General features: G+C 39.9%; 1 protein-coding gene across 11 annotated transcripts in view; it reads left to right on the forward strand.

The window, feature by feature from the left end:
• Positions 1-16,754, forward strand: part of CARMIL1 (capping protein regulator and myosin 1 linker 1) — a 351,508-nt gene that overhangs the window by 282,410 nt on the left and 52,344 nt on the right. For all 11 annotated transcript variants that reach the window (XM_017505212.2, XM_037730170.1, XM_037730172.1 and 8 more), the window contains one exon: positions 3,057-3,206. In XM_017505212.2, coding sequence (XP_017360701.1) covers positions 3,057-3,206 — 150 coding nt within the window. The remainder of the gene's footprint in view (positions 1-3,056; positions 3,207-16,754) is intronic.

Raw genomic sequence — 16,754 nt, forward strand, 5'->3', positions numbered from 1 at the left:
TAGAGACGGGGTTTCACCATGTTGACCAGGATGGTCTCGATCCCTTGACCTCGTGATCCACCCGCCTCGGCCTCCCAAAGTGCTGGGATTACAGGCTTGAGCCACCGCGCCCAGCCCAGAAATCTTATTGTTCATTTATAATAAAGGTCAAAAGTTTCAGGAAGAGATGTTGAGACTGAGGTGTGAAATTCACATTTTAATTGTTGTTGCTCATTTTGTTGCTTGCTCTCTGATATGATTACTTGATAATGGACTATTCTAAAAACAAGGGAGAAAATAAAAATATTTGAATGCCAAAGAAAGTGCAAGAATAAAATGGGCATAATTTAATGATGGATAGTTGCTGACTGCCCAACTGGTGCCTTGGATATAACCAAGGTGAAAAAATATTTCCTTCATCTAGAGACTGGTTCTGCATCAAGGTAGGGGACTTTACCTCCCAATATCAGTGCATATGAAAAGTGTATCAGAAACTCGGTGTTTCACAAAGTTCAGGAAGTCCTTTGAGGCACAGATGAAACTTTTATAACTGGTTATATCTTATGTCTCAATATGATGCAGTGTAGGAAAGTTATAACAATGTTTCCTGCAAGAACATAAGTTCTGTCACTTAGGCTAGAGTGCAATGGCACGATCTCGGCTCACTGCAACCTCCACCTCCCGAGTTAAAGCAATTCTCCTGCCTCAGCCTCCCGAGTAGCTGGGACTACAGGTGCACGCTTCCACGCCCGGCTAATTTTTTGTATCTTGGGAGGGACAGGGTTTCACCATATTGCCCAGGCTGGTCTCAAACTCCTGAGCTCAGGTAGGTCCGCCTGCCTGGGCCTCCCAAAGTGGTGGGATAACAGCTATGAGCCACCACGCCTGGCCTCTGTCTTAAAAAAAAAAAAAAAAAATTCTTCAATGTTTTCTTAACTGTGTGGGATGGAGGTACCAATTTTATGGCATTGAATTGTTGGGTGACACGAGAGAATCCTGGAATGAGAGGAACAGGAATGGCTTCAACATGAAGCAGACAAAATGCGTGTTTTGAAAAATTCACTGGAGAAAAATGTGTAAGACTGTCTTCTAAAATCTGAAAGACAAGACAGACATCTCTGGCAGCAGTGCTCAAATGCTGCCTGTGGACCTGAGGTGGCCCACCAAGGGATGCTTCCCCAGAGGAAGCATCCAGTAGCTTCTTGAGCAGTTTGACATGGCCACAGTATCCAAACACATGTCATTTTTCCCATTTTTCTTTTTTACGATATTTTAACAGTATATTGGTTTGTGCTAAATTGGAAATGTGAAAAACCAGTTTACCACCACATTGAATGTAAGAAACACTGTTCTCTGTTTCCTGGCATAGTGAAGAGCTGCATTATTGTTTAGAGGTCTTAACTGAGCCTTTTCTTTTTCTAAATAAGTCCAAACAAAAGCAGTAGAGCATCCACCTATTTATTTATTTATTTAGAGATGGAATCTGGCTCTGTCACCCAGGCCAGAGGGCAGTGGCACAATCTCGGCTTTCTGCAACCTCCGCCTCCCAGGTTCAAGTGATTCTTCCGCCTCAGCTTCCTGAGTAACTGGGACTTCAGGGGTGTGCTACCATGCCCAGCTAATTTTTGTATTTTTAGTAGAAGTGGGATTTCACCATGCATGTTGGCCAGGCTGGTCTCAAACTCCTGACCACAAGTGATCTGGCTGCCTCGGCATCCCAAAGTGCTGGGATTACAGGTGTGAGCCACCGCACCTGGCCTGGAGCCTTCTTTTAAAATAAACTGTTTTTAGAAACAGTTTACTGACAACCCATAGCTCCAGGAATGCCCTTAAAATGCTTACTTGCGGCACAAATACTAGATACGGTACTAACAGAAATCTGCATGTGAGCACTACACTGAAAGTTTGCATTTTTCACTTTTTTGTTTTGTTCTTTCTTACAGAACTTAGAAAGTATTGATTATTTTTTTACATGAGAAAAAAATTTACTGAATGCACTTTTGGTTTGAGCTTCATTTTAACACTAATAGTGCTGATTTAGATTATAAGGAAAGAGATTAAGTGCCATATGCAGGAAATACTGTCTTCAATATGAAACTTTGTTTTCAATGACTTTCAGATACCATTTTCTCCAGCGTTAAGTTTGTCAGTGTTCTCAAAGTTTCCATGGACTTGCCAACTGGTTCTCATTGTTTCAAAAGAATTAAATCTAAGTTCCTGGTGTCAGATCAGCTCAGCACTGAAGTTTATTAATTTCGGCCAAGCTTATTCTACCTCTTATTATTTAATTTTATGTTTACCTCAAGTATAACACTGGAAATTAAGAAAGCATATCAAATATGGTGTTCATTATATGAAAACAGTGAAAGCTAGCAGTAAGTAAAATTTTTCCAGTAATATCCTTCCTTTCAGACCTTTAAGAATAATGAAAGGTTAGGTGCGGTGGCTCATGCCTGTAATCCCAGCACTTTGGGAGGCCAAGGTGGGAGGATTGCGAGGTCAGGAGATCAAGACCACCCTGGCGAGCACGGTGCAACCCTGTCTCTACTAAAAATACAAAAAAACTAGCCAGGCATGGTGGCACGTGCCTATGGTCCCAGCTACTCAGGAGGCTGAGGCAGGAGAATCGCTTGAACCGGGGTGGAGGTTGCAGTCAGCTGAGATCAACCCACTGCACTCCAACCTGGGCAACAGAGCAAGATTCTGTCTCAAAAAATAATAATAATAATAAATAATGAAAGTAGGAATTGTTTTATTACTTTATTACTGTCAGATACTTTTTAAGTACCAGATATAGAAGGAAATTTCTTCAGAGGAAATATCAAATAAAATTAATAAAAAGAACACTACCAAGTTGTCTCTTTATTTGCCAAAAGAGATAATTTATTGCTTAAAACACTCTGTCGTCCAAAGAAAGATAATAAAAGAAGTTACTGTACTGTGAATGTGTTAAGAAGTGTTCTTAGCACTTAGCCAGCGTTGTGCTCCACTGTGCCATCCTGTGGAAGACGTCTGCAGGAATTCCGGTAGCCAGCACTTCTGTCTCTCTGCTTTAATTTCTCCTTATACACTTCTAGGCTGACCATTTCAGCAGACGTGGCAAGACCATTCCTCAGCAAGAATCCTTAGAGATTGAGCTGGCCGAGGAGAAGCCAGTTAAACGCTCCATCATCACAGTGGAGGAGCTAACAGAGATAGAGCGTTTGGAAGATCTGGATACCTGTATGGTAAGACACATCCTCTGACATCAGTGTTACCCTATTCACTGGACTGTGCCATTGTTGTAAAAAATAAACAAACAAATCTCACCTTTTGAAATCAGACTAAACAAAACACTCTTTCACACCCAGACAATTCTTTCAGAAACATCCTGAAGAGGCTGCTAGTGAAGTGAATAAAGCCGAAGCTTCAGCCCCCTTCTAAGACCCTGTAGCCACAGTGGGGAAATTCTTAATTAGGAGAAATAGGTTAAGTAGCTCTTAAAAGTTTTTGTGACAGGAAAATATCTTCAAATAAAATTGTAAATACGCCATTAAAAATGTGGGGAAAGACTTTTTCAAATCAAAAATATATATATATATATAGGGTGACTCTTTCATGGTTACACAATTTTTTGTTTTTGTTACACAATTTTTTGACAAACCCTTAAATTTGGGCTTCTGTTTAGATGAGATTCTGTTCCATTAATCTGATTGGATGTACTTTAGAAGATGGAATGCACTCTGTACTGTTTACCTAACTGTAGGCCTTCCTTCCTTACCCATTTTCTAACTTTGACATAGCAAATCCATCTGGCCTTGTAACTAGACTATTTAGGTTGCTAATACCTTTTCAATCTGAGGAAAATTTTATCTGAATTCTATTATTTTAAAAGTTATACTGATCAGCATAGCTACTTCTCACTTCACCATGAAACAACTGTATGTGCCTTTGTCATCCTCTGCGTTCAATATGTTTATGTTTTACTAAAATGTTTACTTCTTAGTAGTTCCTTATCACCTGAGAAGATGGTGGTAAGACTAAGTTTTGGTTACTTATATGTCCAAATGTTTCTACATTAGCTTTTAATTTTAGTAATTTTTAGATGACGCCATTGTTAAGGAATAGTAGTTGTTTTAACTTTGAAAGCCAAGGATCTGATATGGCCAATATTACTTTTCTAGCCTTGGAGAGAATGTAGTATGTTAAGAAGGTTACTTATTTATAAGCCACTGTTACCATGTTTTATAGTCTGTGAATAAAATATTTGAGTGTTCTCCATGGAAAGTCCTGTCCTATACAAGGAGAACAGCAAAGAAAGCCTAATGTATAATCCAAGATTTCAAACAACATTCTAATAATACTAAACAGAGCTGAAAATAATTTTCTATATAATTATATAAATCTGCACATGTATTTAATCTGTGTGGAAGAAATTGTCCAGTTTTTAAAAACTTGGTTGTCCAGCTTGTTGTAAACTTAGTATTTCGTAAGTAGTTTGAGTTTGCATTTTGAGACGTTAGAAGTTGGACGCTATGTTATCATAAGGTAATTGTTCTGGAAAACTCTTACACTAGCCCTAAAAGCACTGTGTTATCATAGCATAATTGTTCTGGAAACCCTTTAGCCTTAAAAGAAAAAGAATAATAGGAAATAGGTTTGAATTAAAAATTTGAAGTTCACTCCACATATCACGTTTCCTGCCAGATTTATTTGGTCACGTGTAAATTGGAAAAGGAAACACAAGCTAGTGAAATGTGTTTTATCGGGTTTATAGATGATGTGGTTTGGAATGAGGAAATGCTGGTTATGAACGATCGGCTCAGCTACTGTAACAGTGGTTTTAAATTGTGTAAGCTTTGTTTGGAAGTAAGGTTTTTTGTTTGTTTGATTAATTTGGTTTAGTTTTGTGAAAGGAAGAAAAAGGTGGTTTTTTGTTTTGTTTTTTAAGTGAGTGAGATGAGGGTGGGGGAAAAGGATAATTTTAAAAAATGCAGTTGGAAGACTTACCATGAGAACCTAAGGAACAGCCCTGTAGCAGGCACAGCCCCCGGGAGGCAGCTTCCATTATGAAAAAATTCGTGTTGCCATGATGTCTAAAGGGGAAGGAGTAGATGTAGATCTCTTTGAATCCAACTCTCAGGACAAGCCCAGTTGGGAGAGTAGACTTTACCTGGGTTAAAGGGCCGAGGAAGTAAGCAGGGAGGGCCACTCCTGAGATGAACATGTGTTGAGTCCTGCGGTGAGGAGCAGGGCCCTGGGTGTTGAGGGAGTGACAGAGAAACACCAGACTGAGCTCTTCATCAAAAAACGAATGAGCAGTTATAATTGCACTAGAGGAGGTGTAAGGGCATGTTGGGTGTAGAAATTTATATTAATTTGAGTTTTTTTTTGTTTTTTTTTTGAGACGGAGTTTCACTCTTGTTACCCAGGCTGGAGTGGAATGGTGCCATCTCGGCTCACCGCAACCTCCGCCTCCTGGGCTCAGGCAATTCTCCTGCCTCAGCCTCCCGAGTAGCTGGGATTACAGGCATGCACCCATGCCCAGCTAATTTTTTGTATTTTTAGTAGAGACGGGCTTTCACCATGTTGACCAGGATGGTCTCAATCTCTTGACCTCGTGATCCACCCTCCTTGGCCTCCCAAAGTGCTGGGATTACAGGCGTGAGCCACCGCTCCCAGCCTAAGCCTGTAGTTTTTAAACGTTGTTGGAAACAATTGTGTCAAGTATCTCCCGTGCTCAGTTGTTACTCAATTGTTAGAAATGGAGTCGCCCACTTTCGGCTTACCTGGGACCCCCTGTGCCTGTCTATGTGTTATTTTGTTGGTGACGATGATTAATTAGTTTTCCTGTGTACTGCTTATGATTTCATACCACATGCTTTATATGTCATGCTGGAACGTGTATTTCGTTAGAATCTTTATTGTTCATAGACCATCTGTTGTTCTGCAGTTGGGTGCTTTTAGGAAATCAGTATTCTGAACTGTGTCTTTGAACTGTGATGTCTCTATGGTCCTCGGTTATTGAAGGATGCAGTTTTAGTTCTACTGATTAGTAATCTCTAAATATTTAATTTGTCACCATATATAGTATACCATCTTTAAAAAAATAGCAGAAGTTTGGGATTTAAGTAGTATGCCAAGTGAGTGAAGAGCCAGTGTCTGCTCCTTAGGCATAACTAGCTCACTAATTGTATGTAATTCTTTCAATTATTTTAATGAGCATCATACCAGTTTTAAATCAAAAGATATTCATGCAGAGGAGTAATTTGTCTGCTTATTGCTATTTCCTAGGAAAGGAATCTTAAAAGGCTTGAATTATTACAGAATGCATCTTTGTGAATCCTGTCTTCAATGATAAAATAGCAATTATTTTCCTTAACAAATTCAACTTCAAATTTCAATATATATTTTTTAAGTTTTTTAATACAGACTAAAATTCAGCAAAAGTCTATTTGATTTGGTCAACATACTGTCTTTTAGAAGAAATTTAAACAAATTGACTCATTGTTAAGTAGCAACAGTTATTAATCTATTCACCGTGTTGCCCGGCACAGACTGTTAGTCAATATCTCTCATTTAAAATACTTTGCGCTAGTATTAAGTATGTGCAAAGGGTTGTTCAAGTCATAATTGTTAATTTTCTCTTGTAATTTTATTCTGTAATATCTTTTTCTTATTGATACAACTTTTAAAAACTGACAGTTAAGTTTTTAACCAGTAGAAAACAACTGACTAAAACCCCTTTATTTCCAAATTCTAAATTTAAAAACTATAGTACACTCTCGTGAGTCCAACTAAAATGGTCAATGTGTGTTTCTCAGTTTGTAATAAATTTTTTATTTGTTATTACTATTAGTTCTTTCCTTGGAGATCCTGTTCTAATGTAATAATATTTGTTGCGTACTTTGTCGAAATGCCAGGAACACATGTCCCATCCCTGAAGAGTTCATTGCTACCTCAAGACCCAGAGTTCATCTTTTAATTTTTAACTGGCATGTATACCACTATCAGAGGCCCTATTCCAGGGAGCTTCCAGAGATCTGACCCATACATCTTTTTTAGAGGGTTAAAACAAGGCCTAAAGTACAGTGCTGACTGACCTCACAGGCCACCCAAGAGAGATTTCTCCCTTATTGCAGTCATTTCTAGAAAGAGAAGAGCCCTACAGCTTTGCTCTGGAGATGACAGAACAGGCTTCACCCCCTGCCCCTACTCCCTTAGAGGTTTAGAACTGAGAGTCCTAAAGCTCCCAGTAGGTACTAAACTCCTAAGGGAGAAGATGGGACATACTAAATAAATTCCTCCACAGACTGACTTCAAACATGAACCAATTGTGACCAGTCAGGGTATTCGAAAACCAGCACCCAATTGGGCATCTGACTTGTTAATTGGAAATGGTGAGTCTTAACGAACTCAATTTTGACATGTAATTATCATTATAAAAGGTAACTTTGTAATCATAAACTAAACATGAACTGTATTAAATGCCTCTAGTGACGTGTACATTTATGAAACAGAAACCATTCCATTGATTAGTTGTGTGTGTGTGTGTGTGTGTGTGTGTGTGTGTGTGTGTATAACATAGGAGTATACTTCTCTTAAGAAAAAAAGTTTAAATGAAGTCTAAACAAATTAAGTTATTTACAGGCAGCCACAGATTTAATGACTCCTGGGTATAGTACAGTAGAGCCAATAGTAAGTGAAATAATTTCTCTAAACTGAGTCTCACTTTTCCTCCCTTAGAAACCTCATGCTTTTCAATGTACCATGATGACTTTTGGGTCAACAGCATTTCTATTAAGTCAAAAATCCTCCAAATTATCACTGTTTTCCGATTGGAATCAAAGATCAAATCCCTGCAGGGTGAAAGGATTTCTTTTTAATTTCTGACTTAAACAATATTCAAATTGGAGAAAACAGTGCTTTTAGTTACCAAGGATGTCTCTCTTGTCTGTATACATGTATGTGAGAGAAGCTGCCTAAAGAGGAGGGCAATGGGAAATCCTGAAAGAGGATTTGTTTACTTAGGAGTTGGGATAAAAGAAACATCTGGAAGAAGGTGGCTGCTGGCTCTCTACAGAGCCCAGGAGAGGAGGCAGTTGTACTTGATGTTGAAGTCTTATGTAGCAGTGAGCTATCAGAATATCCCTTGAGCAAAGAATACGATAGATGGCCATTCATTTTTTTCAACAAATGTTTATTGTTCATTCATTGTGTACCAAGTATTCTTGGCTTCTTGCTAGGAATGGAAGGTGAAAGAACCATTGTGTCACCTACCAGGCTTGCTACGTTGAGGGGCAGAAGTGGCAAGATAGTTTTGGTGGATCACAGAACTACCATCTCTGAAAATCTCACACTTGAATTTGCTTGGATGCTTGCAGCTGAGTCTACCGCTGACATGAGGTCATCAAGAAAGGCTTGAATTCGTACAGGTTACCTCTTTCAAACCCTCGGTCACAATGTGTTAGTGAGTCATGAAAATCAGTATGATGGTTGCAACGAGGATTTAAAAAAAAAAGAAAAATGATCTGACGTAAAACCAAGCATGAAATACTTTGTGTCATGTTATGTGTCCCAAGTATCGTATTATACAAAGCGAATCCATAAGTATCATACCAAATGTTTGTTTGAGTTACACGTACATGTATGTGGATATTGAGGTGTGATGTAACATATATGTCTTACAAGTCAAAACATTTGAGAAGCTTTCATCTCTAATAACTCTCTCTACCTGCTGTGTTTCAACCTTCTGAAAATATTAGGCTCACAGCAGCTCATGTGTTGATCTTACTCTTTCCTCACTGCACAGTTCAGGTCCAGAAGGCCTGAGCAGAGATGCAGGAGGAGAGGATTTGGTACCCTGGAGAGTCTCTGCTTAACAGGTTCATCGTTTTTTTTTCATTGTTTTGGGCTCCCATGCAATCACGTTTACTGAAGTGTGCTTTTGCCTTATGTGATTGATATTCATTAAGGGCCACTTTAATAAATAGCCTCATGAAATTTCTTACCATGTGCACTCTTCATACTGTCTTACCACTATTGTTGTCACTGTTTTATCTTAAAGGGCAATTGTTACAGCTGTATCCAGGTGACTGCAGGTCTTTATCAAGAGCAGCAGACGTTCTGAGTAGTTTGCCTTCCGTCTGATGGACACGATGGATTGTGCCATGACTGTGTCTCACGTTGGTATTGTCAGCTGAGAGGCTCAGAACTGAATGTGCATTTGACCTATAGAAAGCTTGCAGTGCCTGAATAAGTATAGTTTGTTGTATTATAATTCTGGCTTCATTTTTGTCCTTCATTGCTTTGATTTACTCATTTAAAAAAATATTGCTGTGACATATGGGCCTCGGGTCATTTTCAGACTGAGGTGGTTATACAGTAGTATAAAGTAGTAGTTATACAGTAGTATAAAGTAGTATAAAGTGAAAAATTAGACATGCTGGGGAACTCCTCTGATAGAGAGGTAGGCAGGTTGCTGCAAAAGCACAGAGAAGTGGTGTCCAGCTCACCCTGGTGGAGGGGTGTTGTCAAGGAAGGCTTCCTGAAGGAAGGCTTCCTGGAGGAAGGGTCTATGCATCATGCCTGGCACATACGAGGCCCTGAGTAGCTGCTGGTATAGTGAGAGGCAGCATGAGAAAGAGAAGTTCGCTGGAGGAAAATGAGTAAGTAAATTTAGCAGGGAGAGTAACATATAGAGCTCTGGAATGAAGACAGAACAGTGCAGTTTGAGGAGCTGGTATAGTATTACGGTGTGATAGGAATAAAGGGCAGGAGAGAGGGTGAGGTGGGGAGGCTGGAAGGGAAGCCATGAGCCTTATCCCCTAGAGCCTTGTAGATCTCACTGAAGGGTTTGTTTGTTATTTACGTGTCTTCTTTTAAGCAGCCACCAAAGGTGAGGAGGCTGTAAGATGAGCTCGGTTTTGCAAAAACAGTAGTGACTTGTGTTTTGTTCATTGAGATTGAGATATTCACAAGGCCCTGGTTGAGATGTCCAAGAGTAGCTCTGGGGCTCAGTAGACAAGTCTGAATAAGGAGTTGGCCACGCCCAGATCAAGCCACAGTACAGATGTGCTCACCAGACCGTTCCCTGAAGTGATCGTTGCCTCTCCAGCTCCATCAGCCCTGTTCCTTTTTCACATTCATGATACTTATCTCAATATACCTTCAACTACAGGTACATATATTCAGCTTCTACTCGACATCCCCAATTAGCTGTTCGAAAAGTGTCTCAGACATAGTACGTCCCAAATAGAATCATGAGTTCCCCCTTTCCCTCCCCAAGGCGTCACCATCCAACTTTATGACTTTCTATTTCAACCCGTTTGTTCCCAACTCTGCCTGTCAGCCTCAGTCTCTCTAGTTCCTTGACTGTCCAAATCTGTCTTCCCTCCCTCATCCAAGACATGTTTCGTTCTTGCCTGGACTGTTGAAGCAGGCTTGTAACTCACACTCCTACCTTCAGTGTTGCTTCTGCAGTCAATCCGTCCCCTACTCAATATCCAGAGGAGTTTTCTAAATGGAAATCAGATCAGCGTCTAAGGTATCGAAGTCTCTGTTAGCTTCCCGTTGTACCCAGAATAAGGCTCATGGTGCATAAGGTCCTACATGGTCCACCTTCTGTCTCCTCATCTGATTCTAGTCTCTGCTTTGTTCACTTCCCTCCAGCCGCTGGTGGCTTTCTTGCTTTTCCCTAGAGCTTGTCCAGGCTCCCATCTCAGCTCTTGTTCCTTCAGCTTGGAATGTTCTCCGCCAGCTTGTCCCATGGCGGTGGTCTTCTCACTGTTCGGGTCACAATTCCAATGTTTCTTTCTCAGAAGTTGCCCTTGATCCACTGAGCCAAAGGAGCCTTCCAGTCACCTTTCAAATAACACTATATTATCTTAGCACTTATCAGGACTTAAAGTGTCGTGAAGGTGTAAGCTTCTGGCGGGCTGGGACTTTGTGCTGTCGACCACATATCCCCAGTATCTAGAGCAGTGAGTGCCTGGCACAAAACTGCTCAGTAAAGTTCGTTTCCCTTCTCCTGCCTTTGAATTATAATTACCTGCATGGTTTTTCTTTGCATCCTTCTTGAAAGAACAGGAGTTCCGTGTTATTGATTTCTATATAGCTAATGCCGTCAATAAATATCAGTAGTAGCAGATTAATCTGGGAGCTATAGAAAATAATTCTTTGCATGAAAAAGTTGTCTTTAAACCGATGAGGGTCAGTTAATGAGAACATTATAGATTACCAAGCTGTCAGCAAGTTGCTTAGGAGAAACAGATTAAAACTCCCCTTGTACTGTGACTGGTGCTTTGTCATAGCGGCCAGGTGTGGTAGCTATTTTAACCCATTTTTCAGATGAGACTCTTAGAAGTCAGGGATGTTAACACACTTTCCCCCACGACATTACTAGTAAGGACTGGCTGCAGCTGAGAGCTCAGATCCACGTGCTCTGACTCTCATTCTCTCTCTGTGGAATTCATGGTCTTCCGGCTGGCCGGAACCACAGGAAACGGAGACCTGGGGGAGATTTGTGGTGGGAAAGAGGCTTTGCACTGAGGGCTTACACAGAGTGTTCAGTGGCTAGTATCTTTACTTCCACGGGCTAATTCGTTCTTTATAGAGGTTTATTCTTATCTCAGCGGAACTAGGGGAGATGCTAACCTATGGTAGCAAATCCATACTTCCTCCAGTTATGCAGCAAGCAATGGCGTGGATTGTAGGTGCCTGAACTGATGGAAACACAGAAAGATCTGGGGTAGAGGACTCTGCTTCTGGAATCTGCCCATATGCATAACACACATGATCGTTCCACATTCAGCCCCTGAGGTTAATCAGGCTGTGCTTCTTGCGCTGACTTTGAATTTGATAGTTTTCCTTCTTGCCTGATGGAATCTTAGCTTTAACCAAATATTCCCTGAGATTCAAGACTTTCTGAGAATAGAACAAGTAGAGCGGAATTACTTGGGCTGAAATTTGGGAGTGACAAAAAGAAGCAGCTTAAATGTGGGTGGAGGGAGGGAGAAAACTAGGGCGTGACTCATTCCACATGGTGCTTGTGACCGTCTAAGATTAGCTCACAGCAGGTAAATTAAGTGATTCTAAATTTCTAACTGTACTGTTAGAGTTTAGAAGCATCAGTTAAAGCTGGGATGAGTTAAGCTTTATTCTTTAGCTCACATGTAGACATTCAGAGAGTGAAGTGGGCCTGTCAGATTCTCAGTTTCCCTAAATGTGCTTCAGAGGAAACCTCTGTCACTACCGGAATTTATATTTAAGATTTCTCCCATCTCTCAGGGCTGAGGCCAAACCTTTATCACAAGCCTATCCCTTAAAAAAAAAATCAGGGCCGGGCACGGTGGCTCACGCCTGTAATCCCAGCACTTTGGGAGGCCGAGGCAGGTGGATCACGAGGTCAAGAGATCGAGACCATCGTGGTCAACATGGTGAAACCCCGTCTCTACTAAAACTACAAAAAATTAGCTGGGCATGGTGGCGCGTGCCTGTAATCCCAGCTACTCAGGAGGCTGAGGCAGGAGAATTGCCTGAACCCAGGAGGCGGAGGTTGCGGTGAGCCGAGATCGCGCCATTGCACTCCAGCCTGGGTAACAAGAGCGAAACTCCGTCTCAAAAAAATAAAATAAAATAAAAATATAAAATAAATGGTTTTTAGCTTTGGCCTTTGATGTATATGTTGAAGAAAATCACATTGACTTTCATTCTGAAAAAAATCACAGTTGGAAACTAGACCAAAAAATTACCTCCATGCTCCAAATATAACTGCAAGGGATTTCTTTTACAAATTCTTGTCTAGATTATATAGCCTTATGTAAATGGATTTCTTGGATTTTTATGTGTTTCTGACTTCTTTGAGAAGCTACTTTAGGTAGCAGATTTAGTAATTAATAGAAATTAAAAAGATGAAGTGGAGTGAACAGAGTTGAGAGGAAGGAAAGCCTGAGGGAGTTATAATACAGCAAACGTAAGGGTCAGTGCCCAGGCTACGACCAAAGGGGCTCTATTCTGCTTGCTGGCGAAGAGTGGAGCCTTAACCTGGAAACCAGTGCCGCAAGTTTTAGATCTAACGTTTGATTATCCAAACTGGGATATGTGATCATTTTTCATGTCCAGACTGAAGACCATCTGGCCGGAGCTGAGCGGTAGGGTGGGTACATGCAAATCAAGACAGGGTTTTTCTCTGAAAGCAGCTTTAAATCCACTTCAGCCCTTGAGCCAAATACTCAGTGGAAATCCCCAAATGCCAAACCCAATTCAGCATGGCCAAAATAACTTTTTTTCTGAAAAAGATTTCAGAGTATTCTTCACCGTGGCCATAAAATCCTTCGTAATGCTTCTAGTTGTGCACTGTTTGGCCTCTTTCGCTCTAGGTGACTGAATGAATTGGCCACTTGTATGCAGTTATTTGATACTGAAACTCTAAACGTTGGAAGAATGTCAGTGGAAGATGCATACGGGGTTTGTTCCAGTTAACATTAAATCAAACAACAGCTAAGAGATTGCACTCATTATGCTCCGAAAGCTGGTTTTGTTTTGTTCTAAAATCATGCCCTAGTGGCATATAAGTCATATGTTTGATAGAAAATGTACGAAACTTTTCATTATACCTTGGCTGTAAATCGATAATTCATTTTAAAACGAGATCAAAGCCACAAAATATCAAAAGCAGCAAACAATATTGCATGTTGTTTTTGACAGATATTCTCATAGGTAGAATAGAGTACCTATTAAAGTTATGATCTGAAGTTATTAAAAAAATAGCTATCAGAATAATTGGTCTGTAATTTAGAGAGGGATAGCTCAAGAATTCACTCTTTTTTTTTTTTTTTTTTTTTTTTTGAGACGGAGTTTCACTCATGTTACCCAGGCTGGAGTGCAATGGCGCGATCTCGGCTCACCACAACCTCCGCCTCCTGGGTTCAGGCAATTCTCCTGCCTCAGCCTCCTGAGTAGCTGGGATTACAGGCACGCACCACTATGCCCAGCTAATTTTTTGTATTTTTAGTAGAGACGGGGTTTCACCATGTTGACCAGGATGGTCTCGATCTCTTGACCTCGTGATCCACCTGCCTCGGCCTCCCAAAGTGCTGGGATTACAGGCTTGAGCCACCGCGCCCGGCCAAGAATTCACTCTTTTGAGAATCTCTTTAGAATTCATTGAGAAGGGATGTTGATTAAATGAAGGAGCTAAACTGAGCATGATGAAAATCTTGTTTTCCAAGCTGGAGCAGGTTTCAGAGTTTGGGTGGTAAGCCATCTGTCCCTGAAGCTCTGTTTGAGGTTGAAGAGTTGGGATTTTAGGACCCAATCTCAGTAGAGCTTGGAGAGCCACTTGCTCTGTGATTTAGAAGTGTGGGAAACCAGATCTGCTGATGACTGATTGATAACCGCAGCTCTGTAACTAGCATCCTAAGTCGCCAGATCTGCTGATGACTGGTTGATAACCGCAGCTCTGTAACTAGGGTCCTAAGTTGCTGTGCCCCAAGATCAGTCTCCATTCGTGTTCCCTGACACCCTGAAGTTTGTTTGCCCCAAGTTTGTTAAAGCAGTAAAATGAATTGTTATATTTAACCTGGTGTTTGTTGGTGGCAGGATTGTTGTTAACTTAATTTTTGTCATTGTTATAAAGCTGATATTTTATGAAGGGGGCAAAGGTGTTACCTGAAGAATTTAGGCTAATTTTGATTATTCATGTTGATATCACTGAACTGTGATGTCCATTCTAAAGAAGAGTATTTAAATCTTCCCTTAAATTCCTAATTTTTGTCTTGCATTTTAACATGGGTTTTCCAAGATTCCGACTTAAAATATCTCAAGTTTAATACTCATTGGGGTTCCCTCTTTATTATTTTCATAATAAATAAAATATTGAAATGCTATTCAGGTTTTTATGACCATTGAATTAACATTGTGCTTAAGAGCACAATAAAGTAGTTAAAGAATTTTCCCACTTGTTAAAAAATTATAATGCTACAGGATATGTACCTGACCTTGTAGTAATAAGCCTCATGCTTCCGTGCCCAACAGGAGTCATACATATTGCAGTGGCAAGATATTTGCTTGAAATCATTGCCAGAGAATTCCATTCTTTGGACTGCTCGTAAGACAAATGTATTAAATTTTATTCACTTTTTAAGGAGAACATTCAAATATGAAATTTCACTTTTGTATCAGTTGCAAGATGATTTAAGAGGAATAAAAAGTGAAATATTTACTGTTTCCTGGAGAAACGAGACCAAGTTAAGAAGATAAATATTTTTGTTTTACAAAAAAAATTGTGCAGATCTGGAAAATAAGGAAACAAACCGTTTTAATTTCAAAATAGTTCTCTATCATGATCTTTACAATAGTGTGCCATCAGTGCTGCTCCCTAAATGTTTTTGTTTTAACATCATGACACCAGTTTAACTTTTATGTGAAATGAGACTCTGGATATAAAAGTTAATGAGTGTAGTGTGAATGGCTGGATTTAATGTTGTGTTTAGTGGGGAATGTGGCTCATCACTAAATCTCTACGTATCGTTCCTCCTTTTGTCCATCAATTTATTGCCTCTTTCTCTGAGTTATGACTTCCCTGTACCTTTTCTTCCTAGGCTTGCAAAGGAAGACTTTATGCTATCCAACAGTCATCTTAGAATTAGGTCCTATCTCTTTTTCTCAGTGAGATTTATACCATCTTAGACTTTTAAAAATGGAAATGCACAAAAATTCCTTTTTTTAAAACTACAAATGTGATGATACTGTTTAGCTGGATATTGAGGGTATAAGTCAGTTAAAAATTATAGAGTTTTCTTCTCGAGCTGAAAATCTAGTAGTAAGTATTTAGTTTTTATGATCTAGATCATTAAACAGGGAAGGTAGGTCTAGGATATTTCGTATCAAAAGCAATGATTGGCTCTACATCCAATGGGATCATTTCAAAGCTCAGAAAATCCAGTTGAAATAATGTCGCTGAGACATTCTGAGCACCAAAAAAGAATAATGACCAGTAGTTTAAGATACATTGAAATAATGAAGAGATCCATGCGTTCATAGTAATACTCAGAAAACGTCCAGATGCCACTACAGAGGATTTGAAGAAAGGAGATGTTTCTCTTTCAGAGGAATGGCAACTAATAAATACAATAATAATGAAAGAAGTAGCAAAGTATAATTTTGCAGTTCTGGCCATATCCATTAATTCAGGCAAGGATTACCGATAGTTGCTTTAAAATCCACATGGACTAAAAGTATCACCTCGTACAGTTACTATTAATTACCAAGGGAATGAGTACTTTACAAAGGAGCTCATTTGGAAAGTCCCCATTTTAATCACGGGATCAAACTCAGCCTTACCAGTGGTGGAACAGGCTGACATCTGTGCCAATCATTGTGACTCAGTTTACAGCATCCCCTATGTGGCATTCATGCTAAAAATGTTTCACTTCGTCTAATTATGAGGAAACCATCAGACTCACATAGAATGTGAGGCAGTCTATAAAATAATTGACCTGGATTCATCGAGAAAGTCAAGATTATGAAAAAGAAAGGTGGGGATAGGAGTGCAGAGGGAGGATGTACTAGACGAGGGAGACTGAAGAGACGTGACCATCTATAATGAGTGTGTTCTCTATGAAGATCCCAAAAGGGGAGGGGATGTTTTAAGGCACTTGAGGGGCAGTTGGGGACATCTGAACATCGACATCTGAGTGTGTATATTACATATTATGCAATTGCTGTTAATTTTCTTAGATGTTGATAATAATGTATGGTTACATAGGAAAATATACTCCTTGGGATATTCATGC

This window comes from Cebus imitator, unplaced genomic scaffold (assembly GCF_001604975.1).
Source record: "Cebus imitator isolate Cc_AM_T3 unplaced genomic scaffold, Cebus_imitator-1.0 Scaffold335, whole genome shotgun sequence".
NCBI classification, from domain to species: domain Eukaryota; kingdom Metazoa; phylum Chordata; class Mammalia; order Primates; family Cebidae; genus Cebus; species Cebus imitator.